Below are 18,768 nucleotides of genomic sequence, written 5' to 3'. Positions count from 1 at the left end.
GCAAGAATATGAAGTAGCAATGCTAGAGAGAAGGCAAGCCTTATCAGAAGAATAAAACTGTGGATTAGGAAGCGCAGCTTCCCTTCCCAGAATACAAAGAGACTGCCTGTGATAACAGTAATCGGAACCAGAGAGACTGCCAAGCACTAAGAAACAAGCTAATTAATGGAGAGCAATATCCACAGTTTTCCCAGCTCTACAGAGAAAATACAAGACTTGATTGACTTGTTGAATTTTCAGGCCCGGGAAAGGAAGAGAACATTAATTTCCCCATACTTATTGGGACAGCATGCCACCAATTCCCAAGCTACCTGCATATTAAAACTTTCAACTTTAACACTTAGTTCAAGTCTGTGTATTCAGGAAAACTGTGTGCAGAATTGCTTTCAGCAGCACACAATCCTGTAATCAATTAAGGGTCTTATTCGCTCTCCAATTTAAAGCATTTTTCTTTTTTAAAATCAAAATGCTGAGAAATATTTCATGAGTGCCAGATATTTACAAACAATGGATTATCACATTCATAATTTTTAGCATCTAATCCTCTGTGTTAAACTGAAAACACAGGCACATGTAAGTTCTCTTTACAGTGTTGGAATAGAAAACCAGAAATAAGCTTAATGTGCAAGGAGCCTTCTGGAGCTACCAAATATGCAGAGCTTAAATCCAAACAGCTAGAGCTGAAGCTGCACTTCACTTTCTAGACCTTTGAGCTAAAAAATACATCTACAGATTTTTCTTGTCTACCTAAGAAGTCAGATTTTCTCATGTAGGTATTTGGCATTTATCCTTAATGGTGCCAACTGCCTGTTATATTACTAGTGCTTATAGCGCTCAGGAAGAAGATACTCTTCCCACCTCTCTAGAAAGTATCCTAAGTGCCAGTCTATCTTTATACAGTTAAGCATACCGTATTTCTTTAGTGGAAGAAGTCAACAAACTAATAAAAAATTCACAAGGTTGGGAAGATGACAAATGTCAGATATCTGAATGCATAAATGAAAAGTGTTCATTCTGCTGTGAATGACGTTTTAGTAAAAGAAAGATTCCTGGGCAAAGAACCAAGGCAATGAGAATATACATCTACACAGTCCAGAACATGAATTGTTTAAATATCTTTTTTTTCTTGCACTTTTCACTTTCCCCAGGTTTGACATAAAACATAAAATATGTAGCCAACAACTTCCAGCTGATTTCTGAGACTATGTGCACATCTTCCAAAGAAACTTCTATTCTTTGTAAAGTCTCTTAAAAGTACAGTAAGCTGTTTCTGTATAAAGTTGTTATACAGAACAGAGAGGTACGATTTCAGTGTTTCTCAGAATGCATAACTTTATCAGACTTCTTTTCTTAGACATGCGTATTCAATATGTGCAACATAATCTACTATGTCATTTCTACTATAGCTTTGATATGAAAATGTTTTGAGGCACAAAGATTTAGAACTACTTCCAAAATTAACAATGCAATATTTTTGCAATTAATGCAAAGGAGTACATTTTTCTGACTATAATGTAATGGTATGTGGTAGAAAATGTGGTATTAAGTCATTCCAGACAATACTGACAGCTCTGAAAAAGGTCAATTAAAAAATGTCTTTGAAAACAGAAGGAGAGCCTTCATATGTCCGCTGAAATCCACAGAATTACAATTTACATATATATAATGCTACAGTCTTCATTTCTGGACTCCAATTATTATTTCCAGGAATTCTGAGATAATTAGATACTGCAGTAGATGACTTTGTTGGGAAGTGAGGGACGATGGCTGAGGAACTTGATCAAACCAATTCTGAAATATCTTATCTAGTTTACTTGATGACACAGAAGTATTTACACAAGCAGATTCCATAGTGAGGCCATATATGAACAAGGTCATGCAAAGAAAGTCAGTGCTGAATGTTTTTTCTCTACAATGCTTTATTAAATACTTTTCATTGCATATATATATTTATCATTTTCCAATATGCAACTAGACAAAAACAGATATGTTTTTCTTTACTAATAGTGAAAAAGAATAAAGGTGTTTTTTTTTTGTTTTGTTTTTGTAGTTTACAGGCTGAGCCTCACATAACAAGTACAAGACTGTATATCTCAGAGACAATGAAATGTAGCACACTGTCAGGAAAACAGGTAATTTATTCTGGGATGCTAAGATCCCACTCACAGCCTGTGCAGTATGAGACAACACATTCTGCGTGCTCCAGCTAGTGCAGTGTTTCTGTAGCTACTTCTGTAGTAAGATTATAGTTTTCAAAGATTCTTATAAACTCTTATAACGCTGATCAGGAGCTAGATTTATTCTTCTAACATTCAGCTCTGTTGCAAAGGTTCTTGCCTTTTGATAGAAGAAGAGAGACATTTCCCGATCCACAAGGAAGTTGTGGTAGATTATTGCAAGTCTTGTGTAAATCTTCAGTTGAGCTTTCTTATTGCCCAAGTCCATGGCAGCAGCGAGTGCCAATTGATAGTAGCCCGCTGCATCAAAGGGATCCTGAAATAAAAGAAACAAAGATAGCATTCCCTGTAGTACAGCTGTGTAAGAGGACATCCAAGCTCAGTTTGCAATGCACCAGAAAAATATAGTTGTTGAACTTCAGTAAGTTCTCTCACCTTATTATTTACATTCTAAATTTGTAACAATGATTTAGTAAAATGATGTGAAAAAACATTCCTGCATGTAATGATTTTCCACAGCAGTTTTTAGTATTTTTTACCTTAAGATCGTAGAATATAATATCTCCTAAGTTCAAGTACACCTTGACGTAGTACAGAGTTTCCTCCTCAAACTCCAGAGGAGAGGAACAGAGGGACAAAGCCTTTAAATAAAAGTGTTCAGCTAGTTCACAGTGACCCAAATGATGATGGATGGCAGCCAGCCGATGGTAAGCTATTCGTTCATTAAGCTGATTTCCTAATGAGATAAGAATTGGGATAAAACCAAAGAGACAAAGAGGTCAAATTCTCTCAAACTAGGAAATGTCTATGGTATTTTATTTTGTTTTATATCTACATAGTATTTTATTAAATATAACTAATTTACCCCTATAGATGCATGCTCTAAAGCTACCCTTTCTTTTAAATAAAAATCCCACAAGGTTTCTGAATTTCAAACTGTTGTATTTCATCAGCACTGGGATTTTCTTAAGAAATAACTGCATACATACCTTACATGTATAGAAATACAGGTAACGTGCATATTTACAAAAAGATAAGTAGATTGTCTTGAAAATGTAGTAGATAATGGGATTAGAAACTCCCTTATCCTTTTCAGTAAAAACTTTCTATCAGAAATTATGTGATGAAATCTGGTTGTCAGACTGATCAAAATGACAAGTCTGTGCAGGTACAGAGGAATTAGACCATTCTTAATGAGTTGAACAGTTCTCAAAACTTCAAAGGATATCACTTCGGAAACAAGCCCTGTTGTTTTTAATTACTTTTTACTAGGTGCGTTCAACTAGCAAGTCTACTAGCAAATCTGAAAAGAGCACATGACAGTTAAAAGCCTCTTGACACAACATTCATGAGTATTATAGCTTGGCTGTCAGAAGGCACATTCAATTTGGAGTTGGAATCCCAGGCTTAATTCTGTGCTGTACCAAAGATTTTCTGTATGATCTTAGAGTTTGAAGAGGCAGCGATAAGTTTATTTTTGAACAGAGACAAAAATATCAAGGATTGTAGTATGAAATCCTGGCAGTAAATCAGATGGAATTTATAGGAAGAAAACATTTCTTTAAATGCCACCTTAAATTGAAGATAATTTTAATATCTAGCTGTAACTGAAATTGGTCTTACCTAAATTTACACTGAGCATAAGAGATGCTTTTGCATATTCCAAACTTTCCTCATAAACCTTTAGATTCACCAGCAGCTCCACCAGTTTATTGTATAACCTGAGTTCAGTGTTTTTGTTGCCAGTCTCAACAGCAAGGGGAAGAGCCCTGTCCTGAAATGCATAAGAACAGTTTCGGTATTGCAGAACCACAAGATGTGCACTGACAAACTTCCATTGATGGAACATCAAGCAACTTCTGGTTTTGTTTTGCTTTTCAAATATTCTGCATCTTAAATCCAAAAGAAGGGTTTGAAACAGGTGAAATCTATCGGCACCAGGGCGTAAAGTCAGTCTCAATAAGTTATAGCATTTGCTAAGAGGTTCGGGACTTCTAGAACACATGCTACAAAGGGGAAAGGCATGTAACTATCAGTGGAGGAAAAAAAAACTGCACAAACCCTGTAGAAAGGCACTGCTTTCTCCTTTTCCCATTTACCATTAAAAAATATGTCTCCAGCAGCTTCAAACAATTCCATTGCTAAGTTTGGATCTCCTGTGTATAGAGCAGCATCTTGAGCAACCTGAAGATGGAATGAGGAAAAAAAAGTTCTGGTTACTTCTTTGTTTAAAATAAATGTATATAAATACTAGCAGTTGAAAAGATGATCTTGTTAAAGACACTGGTGTTAAAATGTAGGAAAAGCTATACCTGCTGACACCATGTCAGGGACATGGAGACAGGGAGACCATACCAGTCTCCTGTTAGCTTGGTCAGCACACACACGCACAAACAAACAAAACAAAAACTACACCAGAACACCAGTAGTGTTCTTAATTGTTGCAAAATGTGAAAATTAATTGAGATCAAGTTTATCATAGGAATAAATTATCATTACAAGTTAGGTATAGCTAATAGAACAGATTTAAAAGCCTGTGTATATTTTAAATACATGCAGCTCCACTATCCTGCTGTTCTGTATACACCATGAAGGATTTTGGGGGAGGAAGCATGCATCTGCTCCAAAGCAAATGAGTGTTGCCAGGACACTCAGTTACTGATATTGATGGGAAAGGGGACTTAAACACAAAGCATGATGACTCTTGCTTTGGCTTTGTGATTTCTCATTTTCAAATTGTGTTACATTAATCTAAGCCCAGCTCCCTACTTCAGCTCAATGGCAGCGATCCTTTTCAGCTTATTTTGGCTTCAGACACCCTAAGAACTATTGTATCACATTTTTGGAAGCTGTGCATCTTAACAGTGGGTCTCAGTTTATTTTTATTTTATGATCATATTTTTGTTACCACTCATAGACCAGCCAAGACTCAGATCTTACTATGTAAATTCTACATACATCTTGTACTACAAGGCAGCACTCTCCCTTACAGCAGAGAAGTATTTTTAACCCCTTTACAAAAGCAGGAAGTAATTCCCGAAATACCTACATGGTTGGCTGGAAGCAATACAGACAATTGTAAGACTCAGACGTATGCTGCAGTGTGGCTTGGGCAGACACTGGATGATTCCATTTCAGCAGTCACAAGGGCTAGATCACCACTTCAGGCCATCTTTCAGTCTGCTAGCACAGCAATAGAAGTGGAAGCAGTTTTCCTGCTGATCTGGTCCCCCAGCCTGCACACTGCAATGGTTACTATCTGTATCTACTAGCACGTGGCAGGCATATACAATTTGCTTGCTATGCTGTAGCAGACCTAGTAGACAATGATGTAATAAGATGAGAAGTTGCACAGAACACAGAATTTGCATTGAAACAGGCAGTAAGGTTCACTGCTCAGAATCTTCATGGAGTCAAGCAACAGATGAAAATGGAACACCACAGGAAAACACTCAGACTTTCTTCTGTTAAGCTTATTACATAAATGCTGGTACTGTGTTCAGAAAGTCAGTTGGTTAAATCTCTGGGAATGTTAGAATTACACACACTCTTACCACGCCACCTGCAGCATGTCGATGACATGTGCATTACTGTGTCAACATACCTGAATATAGAGATCCACAAGCTCATTCTGCCTTAGAATGTAATATATCTTTCCTGCTCGTAGCCAAGCATATGCCTCTTTCTCTTTTTTCTGGAGATCTATAAATATTCCAAGGCTTCTTTTGGTATATTCAAGAGCTGATCTGTAAGCCCTGAAATGAAGGAAAAACTATTCATCAGAGGGTGACTCTTCAGAATCAAGAAGGTTTGTCTTCATAATTAGAAATCTTTATGTTCATGTAAAGCAATGTTTCCTCTATGCAGTGCACAATCATAATTTCTCAACTATATTCTGTTAGCAACTTGCATCTCAGTCTTTTTCCTCTTTCTTTTGTTCAGTCTATTTTCTGCTAGATTGTTATCACATTAAGTGTGGAAAAAAAAATCTTCATCTTAAACACTTCTATGGTTTCTGCTTTTCCTTACAAGCCTTAGAAAGAAATAATGTCTGAAATATTTATATTTTTTCTAAATATCACCTAGGCTCTTACTTGAGCACAGTTCAGACTAATCCACACTTGCACAAAATTTTTAGGTGGGATATGGCGTGAAGCACACAAATTACAAGAACAATGGGCAGTACAGTTTTCTTTAGCTGTAAGGGCACAGCATTCTTAGAAGTGCTCACAGTTTTTGTTGGAAAGACCTGTCAGATTGGCTGAGCCCCAGATTTATTTATTAAATCCTTCTCTATCCATCTTGCGATAGACTCCCATCACCTTGATCCAATGCATTTTTCTCCGAGATCAAGATAAACATTTTAAAATGTACCATAAAGGGCACAGTTGCTTTTACAGCAGATGGAAGCATAGATTAATCCATAACCCAGAACGGAAGGTGGAACAGGTCAGGCTGTGTCTAATGTCATATTGAATACCTGCTATTATTCAGTAGTGTTCTCATGCCACACAACCAATGGTCTTTGGGAACAAGGTCCTAGGGTGTGTAAATTCCGTGTACTAGTTGCACATAAAGCAGTAGACTCTCTACCTATTTTAAACCTTTTATATGTTTCAGCTAGTTTGAAATCTTAACCAACTCCTTTGTATTCAGCCTTTCTGAAGTATTTATTTATTTATTTTTAACCAACTGTATCATTCAACAGCAGTTAATGAAGGAGAATAATTTGGATGTCTATTTAAAAAATTAGAGGTCTGAACTTCAACTACTTAAGGCTAAAATAAGCATCTACTCTCTCTCCACAAGTGACAATTATTTCTCCTACCCCTAATGAGGTATACCTGAAAATATCTGACTAAAAAATGTCTCTGAGATATAGTAAGAGAAGACACAATCTTAAAAAAAAAATTTTTTTAATAAACCATTGCATTTCCATAGTACCTGTTTGTTACTGTAGACCTGTGCAATCTGTTTTATTCTTTAATGATAAGGAAAAAAAATTGGTATAACAAGAACAAGAGCAAGGTAGAAATTTCTGTAGACAGATGCTGTCTAGTTCTGCACATAGGCTTTCTGTTTACAGATATTTTGAAAAATGTTTCCTCAAAGACAAACATCCACATAGAGACAACCTGACATCTCACATACTTGGAATATGCCATTCAGTTTCCAGTAGAAAAATTATCACGTGAACACAAACAGGTTACCCAACTGCAATAACCCTAGGGATGTTACAGCCATCAAGAGTTGCACAGCATATAAATTTTTTCAATCACCTCCTTAAATTTTAAAAATAATTTGTCTTTTAAAGTGGTGTTAATCCCTGCTGAATATCTTGGCTCCTTTAAGAGATGATAGTTACTTAAAAAAAAAAAAAGAAGAAGAAGAAGAACCTCCACTAGAATAGGAGCCTTCAACTGTAGTGAAGTGTGTTGGCAAAGCAAAGTGAAAAATATTGGTCATATTCTACTGCTGCAAAAATTGAGATCCTTTACCATGACAGAACAGTTCAAATAAGGATAAAAGCAAAGATATTCAGCATGTCTTACCTTTCTGTTCCTAAAGACAAATAGAGCTGACTAATGGTTTCCAAAATTTGTCCCTCCAGAACTTTATTGGACATCTTTCTAGCTAACGATAGTTGATATTCATTGTAGATGACACACTGAGCCTCATTTGGAATGACTGTACTGTAGAACTGACACAGCAGTTTAATTGCTTGAAGTTGACCTAGGGGAATAGAAACAAAATACTACTATGAATCCCAATTTTAAAATGAAAGTCAAGTTATTTTAAAAATAATTCATTCCTACTGTTTCACACTTTCAGCACAGTCAATGAATAAAAATATAAGCAATGACAAGAAGATTCCACCAGCAACTTCTACAGCCTCATCAAAATTAACAAAAGCTAGAAGTTACTTTATCTCCAGAATAAAATAAAACTTTTATCATTAATGTTTAGGCTGCCTACATCATGGTAGCAAAAACAAATATAGCATGGTTCTTCTAAATATAACTACTTTATGCAAAAATAATTCAGATTACCCATTGTTTTCATATATTTAAACTTGAATCTTGTTCTTTTTGTACTACCAATGATATAACTGTTACAAACTTTTGTTATAAACTATAGCTATCTAAACTTTTTTTTTTTACTATTTAGTTGTTTCTTAACACTTAAATTTTCTCCATCTCATGATTTCTGACAAACCTAAGAAGTACCAAAAGAGCAAATAAACATGCATTTATTTCTTCCCAGTTATAGAATAGGAAAACATTCCAATCACTTTGATAGCTGTTAAACAACAGAAAATAAAATATCATTTAAGGAAAAAATGTAATATACCCTATAACAAACACTCCCCCAAAAAAGCCCAGCACTTACTTTCCAGATGACTTATCTCCATTGCAACTAAAAACGCCCATTCATAATAAAATCTTCCTTTTTCTCTTTGAGTTCTACTAACATAGTAACATCCCAACTGAAGGAGGGTTTGGATAAACTCTTGACCACAGTCCATACTTGGCAGCTTGGCAAATAGCTTCACTGCTTTGATGTAATAATGCTCTGCCAGCTTACTGGCTGCTGAATGCAGACAGAGCACCCCAAAATTAGCCAGGGATATAGCTTGGTTATGAGTCATATTGGCTTCTTCAGAAAGACGCAGAGCTTTGTAGCAGCTTTCAGCAGCTTTCTTGGTATTGTTTGTTCTTTTCAAAGCAATAGCAAGCATGTTATAAGCAACACCTAACTGTTGAGGATTGCTCCATGAGGAGTCTACAACAGCATTTAAAATGGTTGCTGCCACATCATATTGCCTGTAAAGAATGTATAACCAAGCAAGTGAAACCAAGTAGTTAATAGTTTCCTCTGGCTTAGCAGAAGTATCAGAGTCCAGGGCTTTCATCATGTAAACGATGGCTTTTCCATACTGTTTGTGGTGGCTGTACAGTTTTGCTAAACTAAGATAGATGGTGCTGTATAGTCCTTGCTGCTCATTTGTAAATGCAGAGGAAAGTGCTTGTGTGAGGTAAGGTGCAATTTGGGATGGAAGTACTTGTCTAAGTTTTCTCAAACCATAGAGTTTGGGAGCATTTTTGATGACTAAATCAATCCTTTTCAGGGAATCCATTAAAGTACTTGAGTTCTGGGAAGAGGAGACTTTTATACAGCTTAACACAATGTGTGGCAGACACTTCTCATTGTAGGACTCTGCTAGTTTGAAATAACAATTTTTAGATAAGTTGTTCCGTAAACCCAAGTCATTAAGCAACTGTTGCAGCCTTTCTAGGAAGGGAAGTGCCTCTTCATGTTGTTTGCGTGCAGTGTAGTGTTTTGCTAGGAGAAAGCATGCCCTAGCCTCTGCATGTTTGTTCTGGCTCAAAATCGTCCTCTTCAGAGCATACTTTAGAATATCTGACTCCAGGTCAGCACTGCAAATGTGGTTGGGAATTCCCATGAGAAGAGATGTAGCCTTGTCAAAAACATGAGAACATTTTTCTTTGTTCTTCTGTGTCAAGTAGATGACTGTTAGATTTGTGTAAAGAGCAATTACAAAGTACAAATCACTAAATCCTCCAGTTACTGCTCCCAACGCTTCCTCAAAATAAACCCGAGCTTGGGAAAACTTCACTTTTTTAACACTCAGCTTGCCTAAGAGAAAGCAGAGCCTTGCTAGTGCCCATGACATACCTGATTTCTTTGCTAATTCCCTTGCTAAACTAAAAAAACTGAGCAGTTCATCTTCCTCTGAAAAGCCATAAAACATGCTATTAATGAATGCATAAGAGAAATCATAGAGGTTTTTGAAATCACTCTCATAATCTTTGCTATTTAAGAAGAGTAATAATGACTCAAAGACATCAGAATCTTGACCATCATCTTGATATATGTAGAAGGAAGGTCCTTCAGGTGAAGGAAAGATTTCCTTATTTGAAGAGCTGGCAGAATCCTTTCTTTCCATAGCAGGCCCTTCTGCCTGGGTGACTTCTAAATTCTTGAACTTCTTCACAAATTCTTCTATCTTGCCATTCTTCTTGCTAGTGGTTACCATGTTAGAATGTGGACATGTAATTTCTGAAATTAAAAAATAAATCACAAATCACTATTTAATGTGTATATACACACAAAAGTCTTCTTAGACCAACAGGACTATCTATCAGTAGAAGACATTGTTATGAAAATGCTAGCTGTTATGAAAGCAGTATGTTAAGATGACAAATGAAAGGTAGAGAAAAAGAAATAAGATGGGTCAAGAGAGGAACAAGTATGGAAAATGGAGGAGTGAGGATAAAAGGAATCTGCCACATGTAAGCAGGCTGCTGATCAGTATTGCTTGTTTCACTTGTGCCCCATCACCAAAATCTGTTCTATTCTATTAAACTGATCCAAACTTCTTTGTATTTGAGTGTATACTTAAAGTATACACTTTTGGTCTATATCCTCTGTTTCCTCTGACTATTTATGAGAGAGAGAAAGATCTGCCAGAGAACTGCAATTCAGACTAGATGGTATGCCACCAGAATCTGGAAATGCCCAAGGTCTGAATTGGAGGTTGGATAAATGACCCAAGGTCTCAGCATGAATTTGGAATGGATTTAAGCTCTCAAGGAACACTAAGTGTGAGCATGTGAGTAAAATTATGCCTAAATTTTGCTAGGAAACTATGGCAGATTAGCCAGAGATGGTGAAAATTGAGCTCATCGTATTGTTGAAGTCTGAAGCAGGTGCTGCTTTGCTGGTGCAGATTGTCTGCCTGGAATTACAACTTTTGTGTTTATCAATGTGGTCACTGATCTAAATTCTACTGTAATGTGATTGCTGATATCTTCCAAATACAAAAAAAAAAAAAACAAAAACAAAAACAAAAGAACATCATTTTTCAGTTTCCCCACTGTCATCAGGTTGTGATCGTAGTGTAAACCTAACAGCTGAACAACGACAGTAGCTTACTGAAGGTACAGATTTAGAGAGCTGTCCTTAGAACTCCATTTCTGGAACTGTTCACTGGAATCAAATACAAAAATTGCCATTTAGAAAAATGCAATGATAGTAACAGCCTAGCAGCTAAATGCCAGTTGGAAATAATTCTGCATTCTCGAAGTATCTCCTTTGGGGAATATATTTATGGGATGTTTTCTAGCAAACTGAAGATCTGCTGGAATTTAATTTATACCTTTTCCAGCTGTCTCATAAAAAAGTGTTTTGTTTTCTTAAACAATGAAGTGGAGGGTGGTCATAGCAGTGAAAACAAGTCATACAGTTTACAATTGGATAGCAAGATCAATTGGATAGAAAGGCATCTAATATTTGTAAAAGCCCAAAACATCTTACAGCAAAAACTAGTGAAAAGGTGGAGAAGCAATGAGAGAATAAGTCAGAATGTGAAAAGATATTAGAAAGAGAAAAGCTGGCAAAGATAGTGAAAAATTAGAAGTAGCATTAATTCCACATTGAAATCTTATGCATATTTATTACCACATTCACGTGTTTTCTGAAATTCTTGTTCTTCTAAGTGGTCTGTAAGAAAGAAAAAAAGCCATGCAAGTTATGATATCTTGGTTCTTTTTCAGCTTTAAATATCCTAAAATAAGTCTTCTCAGTTCCTTATGGTGTAAAAATCGAGTATGTCCTGTAAATTTAAAAAAGATAAACTTCCTAAGTCTGACCCAAAGCTAACATACTATGGACTCGCCCTCCCATAGATAAAATTCACTACTTTCTGCATGGTTATCATTGCCACACAACTAACATTACAGAGCATGTTGGGGAGATTTCTACATATAGCATTAAAATAAAACTGTCAAGTCAAATTGTTCTGCATGTGGAATACATCGCTGCTGCATTAAACCTGAATGCATATGCTGCCTATTTACAAAGGGTCAACATAGATACAGTCATTTCCTCCAGGGAATTTTTGTACCTCCCAGGTACAAAAAGTACTTAAATATTGCTGAAACAAATTTTACAACCACTCCCAAAGAAAAAAAAAATATTTAGGGTAATTTGTATAGATAATGGTGACAGGCCTTTGTGACCATTTCAACATGCAGATGAAACATGCCTAAATGTACCCTTTATTTTAAGGGGTGCATCTTTCAATTCCGTTTATAGCACTACTGAGCTAGATTTAAATGTTTAGCAGAGTACATCCGTAGAACATTTCAGAATTACTATTTTATGTGGAAAATATTTCTCAAAATATTCCAATTTCCATACTGCCTTACAGGATTATATCCAGTGTCTTGCATACACTGGATGCAATGTAAGTGGTACTAAGTGCATGAAGGATATCTGCAAAATCACAGGCTCACAGAACTAGGTCTATTTAAGAGGTTAGAAAGCCATTTTACTAGGTTTCATGACTCACCTCTCGTAGACTGTTTACTTCTGCATCTCTTTTCTCTAAATGCTTTCCTGAGTTTTCTGCATAAATGCCATGGATATTTATAATAGTAATTGTTACTTAATGCTCTGACTGTCCAGTTGAGGAAGGGATTGTAAGTAAGAGTGTCTCATTAACTGATAGAGATTGAAGGAATAGAAAACCTGCCAGATATTTACTCAGACCACTCAACAAAACAAATAGAGAAAATGCTTGCTTTCAATAAATCAAGTTATGTTGACCAACTGAACAGTTTAAAAGAAAAAAAGTGGTATACATGATGCTATTAGCTGGGGAAGATACAAAGAGAAATTGGCTGTTGTAAGGATTAGGAAAGAGAAGAGATGTAGGGAACCTCCATTAAGCTCAAGAGATAGTTTTAGTACCTAGTAGAGGCATAAAATTTTTCTCCCAAGTTTTTTCTTTTGAAAGAGAAAAGTACAATGTAAGATCATTTTGCATACTGACATGAGTTGTGTTTTGCAGCTGAGGTCTGGCATGCCTGAGTTACTGTCAGCATGCACACAGACTTGCAAAATCCAGCCAGTGCACATGAGTCAAACCTTCAGCTCTGGCCCCTTTCACATTGGGACCAATGGGTTCTTAGAATGGCACTAACGGAGATAAACCTGTAAGATATTTGGCAAGCATACATATGCCCACAGACTGAACTGTGGTGGGGTAAGAAATTGCTGCTCCTGGTCAGCTCTGCAAGACAGCTCTATTAGACTGACTTACATTAACCCTGTAAAGAGGAAATCCCAGTTGCCTCAACTAAATTATGTAACTAACAATATGTTATTCCTTTTGCTATGTCTTTGATAGTTAAATAAAACATGAAGAGGTGTGCATTTGTATTAGCTGTCAATATTATGCCACCTTTCCTAAGAAAAATGTAAAGCATGTAAAGCAGACAATATTTAGCTGAATGTGCTGTCTTGTCTAATGCACCACTCTGACATACGAATGCTTGAAGATCTGTTCAGTTCAACAGCAGCATTTGAAAGTCCTGCTGTCTGATTCACTTGAAAATGGACAAAAGAGAATTTGTAAATGCTCTGCAGGGAAGTCATGCATCAGCAGGAAAGTAGCAAAGATGATTTAAATGCCATCTCTATGATCAAACAGAATGCCAGCATACTTCAAAGTAGCTAAATGGCTGGAATCTCATTAATAGAGAAAATAAGTATCTTATGGCAGGGATAGAGGAACTGCACATATATGTATTACAGTGAAAATGAGTAAAACTCACACTTACCTATTCTATACACAGAGCAAACATCTGTTATAGAGGTTTGTTTCAACAAATGTATCATTTCTTCCACATTTTTTTCTTTTGGAAAGAAAGATATCTCTTCTGCTCCAAGAAAATCCAGGTCTCCTGCTCTAACAAAGAAAGGAGCAAATTAGAAAGCAGCTTGAATAGCTCACTGTGGTGTTGAAGTTTGAAGTTGTTGGAGATACTAATGCAGCATTTTCATCTTCTTTTGTGTTCAAAATTGGTAATGGTCATCACACTTAAGCAAAAACTAATTATATCTATGCTTGCAGCTAATAGTTTCTACCATATCAGAGTAAATTTTGTCTGGCATTTTATGAGCGAGTTCATTAAGAGCACAAATATTTAAGGACATTACAGTACTGATTTTCTAACAATCTCAAAGCAACATATCAAACAGAACTGCAAGCAACAGCTGAGAAATCCTCATTCCAGCATTTAAGCAGTCCTGGCATCTTAATAAGAGCAGCCAATGCATGCTGAAATACACATTTTTACAGGTTGCTTTCTGCATTATGAGCAATTATTTGTAAAAGAAATGCCACCTGAAACAAGTAAGGCCCATAGTGAAGGTACTAGAAAAAACAGAAATTTAATATTTTAACATATATCTTGAAATCGGAAAAAAAAAAAAAAAAGAATCTTCTAAAATAGTAAAAACTCTTGGATTTTGTGATCCGAGGAATAGAGACTAAACTCGATATAAGCAACTACAGCAACCTCCCTTTCCCAGTAAGAAACTCACGTTCCCAACATGTAAGCAGATTTCATATTCCAATTCCATTGAATTTGTTCCAGCTGATACATACTATGGCAATTTTCATCAAAACCAAACAAAAACACCTAAATTTAACATCTAGTAATTTAAAGGTTGGTGTACTCTTCCTAAGCCTCTTTTGGTTTCCGAGTTATGTCACTTACTTATTTCTAGGTAAATCCAGCTTAACATGACTTGTCTTTACAAAGCCTATGTGGCCAGTAAAGATATGTCTTCCAACAAACCATTCCATGCATTCAATAAAATAGCCAAGGATCTCAATTTTGTCCCCTTCCTGGAAACTAATCTCTTCAGGCACAGCACTTTCATAATTCATCACAGCTAGACAGGATCCCGTTGCTGTGTAATAAAGAGATAGACAAATAATATTTGCAATAGATACAGTAGTTTAACAGTGCACTTAATAGAATAGCAACTTAGCAGAGAAATGCATTTAGCAAAAGACATTCCTGGAACCCCCCAGATGCACATGCAACACTGCAAGATTTAAAGCATCTAAAGATAACAAATTTTGTTTGAGCGATTAAAATTGTGAATAGCACGACGTAAAGCTCCGCAGTGGTCACTTCCCAGCCATTTGACAGCAAGGTCTAAAATCTTTTCAAAATTGTACTCTATTCTGTCAAGAAGTGACAGTAGGAATTTCTTTAAGTCCCTTTTCCCTCTTGTTGAGGGAAGCACAAGCATCTGAACCAACTTATAAAATCGATATTGGATAAAATGCAGTTATATACCAGTCCATGCAGTATTAAGACCAACATATATGGTAGAAAATAATCCATATTTACTCTCTAACCTGAGCCCACCTCCGTGAGTTTTATTTTTCTGGCGGTATTAGATATAGTAGTACATGTGTGAAAAAGCCACAAAAAATAAACTTTTACATCAGTGTATATTCTTATCTTCAAATCTACAGAGGCATCAAATTAATTACTCTTTTCTACTTTGCATGTCTGCTTTACACAATATTGAGGACAAAAAAAAAAGGAGAGATAAGCCTTCAGAGTTTAAACTCAAATTAGACATATCTAGACATATAATTTATAAAATTCTTCTGTCATACGTAGAGATTTATGCCCTCACTAATTTTACTGCAATGCGATTTCAAAGCTGTTTTCCCATCCTAATACAAAGAAAAAAGATATTGAACACTTGAGAGAGTGTTCTCGTGAAAGCCTAAAATAAGTTAATTTTCTGAAATGTTGATGTCTTATTGGAATGTCTTACCAACTTGCATGATGGATTTAGATTCAGTTTTGTATGTAACATCAATGGGATCAGAATATGCTTTAAGAAACCATCTGAAAGTAGAAAAAGAAATTGTAGTTAATGCATTAAACATTTTACTAGAAGTTGCAACAGTAGCAATGATACTTTAAATCCATTTAAAAAAAAATTTGCCTCTCCCAATCAGTATCTTTCAATTTCAACACTTCTGTAAACTTCAGATACAGCTATATTTTGAGTAACAACAACATTGAGTGATAGTAGTACTAAGGTTTCTTACATGCAGGGAAGAAAAGGCTCTATCGAACTTACAAGTTTGTAAACCTTCTTCTTTAAATGCTGCACTGCAGTCTGGAAATAATTTCAGTCACTTGGTATGGAAGAAAATAGAGCATTTGTTCTCATTGTTAATGGAAGATGGATGTTCCACAACAAGCTGCCATTTAGAGACATTTCTGTCTACAAAGTAGGTGCACACACGTGAAACAAATATATATAAAATAGTTGAGTCAGGTACCTACTGATGAAAAGGGATCAAGGGCTCCAGAGAAACATCAGACAGCATGGTTGTGTCACCATCCACAGATCCACCTGCTGCATCAGCAGTAAAAGCCCCAGTCTCAAAGTAAGAGTTTATTTTGCAATCTGTAGCCGTTATCTTTCTTACCAGATTGTCAGGACATAAAACAAAAAATGCCCCTAAAAAGAAAGCAGATTGGAGATATGAGATTTCACAAGTATTTTCTTTCCAATTATTTGACAGATTTTCCTGGATTTGTGTCTAGTTTCTGTTTTGGTGTAACAACTAGTACTCTGAAGTGCAGAATCCTCTACAATCTTCTTGCTGCATATTTTGCAGCAAATTACCTGGATATATGCATTCATATTCTCTAAAGGATACAAGAACTGTTCCTATTGCATTGACTGACAACCCATCTAGCCCAGCATTCTGCCTGACAGTAGCATTAAATGATGCTGTTTAGGAAAAGCACATGAGCCTGGCAACTATCAGTAATCTCTTATGTCTACAGGGTCTACAATAATTTCAAGCAAATTGGAATGTACATCCCTATCTAATCCTCTGGGCATCCATTCATGGACCAGTTGTACATGATTTTCAGTAATCCACCTTTGATTCTACTGAATTCTTTCTGTGTTTGTTCCTTTTTCTCTGTGTTCTATTACACAGATTAAAGAGATTTAATTTTCTACTTCAATAAGTATTAAAGTAAGTCTTAAGATTTGCTTTTTGGATTTTAAAGAAAGGTGTTTCTCTCAAATAAACCTTAGCACATAGAATCTTCCTTACCTTCCTGTACTAGCAGACTTCTGTACATTAAATTTAATGATTTTTCATTTATATAGACTTCAATGCCTGTTTCTTCCTCCTCATGAGAATACAGCCAGAAAGATTGATCTAGGAACAAGTTCTCCATGCAATGATTTACAAAACCTAGGGGAAAATAACATAACTGAATTTGCTTGGTTGTTTTTTTTTTTTTTTTTTCAGTATTACTATATTATACAAGAAAATATCTTTCAGAAAGACAGAGACTGGGATATGCATTCATATGACTCTATTGTTGCTTAACCCACAATATGTAACTGTTGTTACTACATAATAATGGCAAAATTTGATTCATCGAGTCTCATGCATTATAGCTACTTTGGGTGCTTAGCTGTCACACATTACCTCTAAACAGTACAGAAATTCATTGCGTCTAATATTGCTAAAGTAGCAGACCACATTCTCACTTACAAGGGTTCCCTGTAGTTAAGCAATATTTGAAAGATTTGGGGTTAGACAGAGGTAATCACTTGCAAGCTTTGAGCAAGGGGTGCTTAGCATCCTGTACGAACAGGTAATTGAAAATAATCTCAAAAAAAAACAGCTTCTTCACAAACATGTTGCCTGAGTCATCTGTGCCAATTTAAGCAGATACTGTGCCTCAGTATCAGATTCCTGAAGTTTCTTTGGGACAGAGATGATGCTGCATAAGTAATTCACAAGACACCGCTTGATCTTGGAAACTGGATCTCCTTGTTTTAGCACTTAAGGCTTTCAAAATTGTATCCCAGTTACAGGAACATATGGGATGGTTATAATAATCAGCATGCTATAGTTGGTAAATTATTTAAAGGATTTGAAACAGTGGTTTGAATATAAAGTTACAATGAATAGGAAGGGTGAGCAGTCATTGAAAAGCGACTGCAGTTTGGAAGATGACAACTGTTACCTGGCACTGGGACAAAGGTAGCGTCTATTGGAGGTGGGGGATGTCTCTGCCGTCCCACCAGTACCAAGTTCAAGCACATTATCTACCACTATTAGGAGTTAATATTTTAAAGAATCTTAAAGTACTCTTCAGTAGGTTCCCAGTCAAACAGAAACTCTCTGCAGAGGAATAAAAAAAGCATATTGGCTTTACCCAATGAATGGTAAGTTAGAAACTTCCATATTTCTTCAAAAGTTTTAAATGTCACCACTATTAGATCTTGATCACTGTGAATAGAGAGCAATCTTGCAGAGAGCTCCTGAAAAAAAATAATCAAAAACAACATTTTAATTACGGTTTTACCAGACTTTCAGTCAGGTTAATTCACAGGGAAATTAGGACTGACTGAGACTAAAGGCCTCTCTGGTTCAGATCTGCCTCTGTACAGTGGCCAATATTCTCTATAAGGAGCATGAAATCCAGGCAAGCATCCAGTGTTACTTTCCAAGAATACTCTCCTAGCCCAGAGCAATGCACAACTTAGGAATTGCTTTTGCCAGAAGTAAGGGCATTAATATTAAATAGCAGAAGAGATTTGTTGTTGTTATTGACATTTAAAAACATCTCTGAGTCACTTGAGCTTAACTTTTAGGCTTCACAGCCTAAAAGCTAGATTTTTAAGGTCTGCAGCATCCTTCTGT

At 36.0% G+C, this 18,768-nt stretch overlaps 1 protein-coding gene across 2 annotated transcripts in view; it reads right to left on the bottom strand.

The window, feature by feature from the left end:
- Positions 1,896–18,768, bottom strand: part of SH3TC1 (SH3 domain and tetratricopeptide repeats 1) — a 31,113-nt gene continuing 14,240 nt past the window's right edge. For both annotated transcript variants that reach the window (XM_021395538.1, XM_021395539.1), the window contains 14 exons: positions 18,281–18,386; positions 17,161–17,304; positions 16,373–16,550; positions 15,852–15,925; positions 14,768–14,963; positions 13,826–13,953; positions 11,661–11,702; positions 8,568–10,259; positions 7,730–7,910; positions 5,782–5,932; positions 4,239–4,361; positions 3,801–3,951; positions 2,717–2,913; positions 1,896–2,493 (listed from right to left, as the gene is read on the bottom strand). In XM_021395538.1, the coding sequence (XP_021251213.1) occupies positions 2,263–2,493; positions 2,717–2,913; positions 3,801–3,951; positions 4,239–4,361; positions 5,782–5,932; positions 7,730–7,910; positions 8,568–10,259; positions 11,661–11,702; positions 13,826–13,953; positions 14,768–14,963; positions 15,852–15,925; positions 16,373–16,550; positions 17,161–17,304; positions 18,281–18,386 (3,594 nt within the window). In that variant the 3' untranslated portion in view covers positions 1,896–2,262. The remainder of the gene's footprint in view (positions 2,494–2,716; positions 2,914–3,800; positions 3,952–4,238; positions 4,362–5,781; positions 5,933–7,729; positions 7,911–8,567; positions 10,260–11,660; positions 11,703–13,825; positions 13,954–14,767; positions 14,964–15,851; positions 15,926–16,372; positions 16,551–17,160; positions 17,305–18,280; positions 18,387–18,768) is intronic.

This window comes from Numida meleagris, chromosome 4 (assembly GCF_002078875.1).
Source record: "Numida meleagris isolate 19003 breed g44 Domestic line chromosome 4, NumMel1.0, whole genome shotgun sequence".
Lineage (NCBI taxonomy): Eukaryota > Metazoa > Chordata > Aves > Galliformes > Numididae > Numida > Numida meleagris.
Note: the sequence above shows the minus strand (reverse complement) of the source record. Positions and strands in the feature narration are given on the sequence as shown.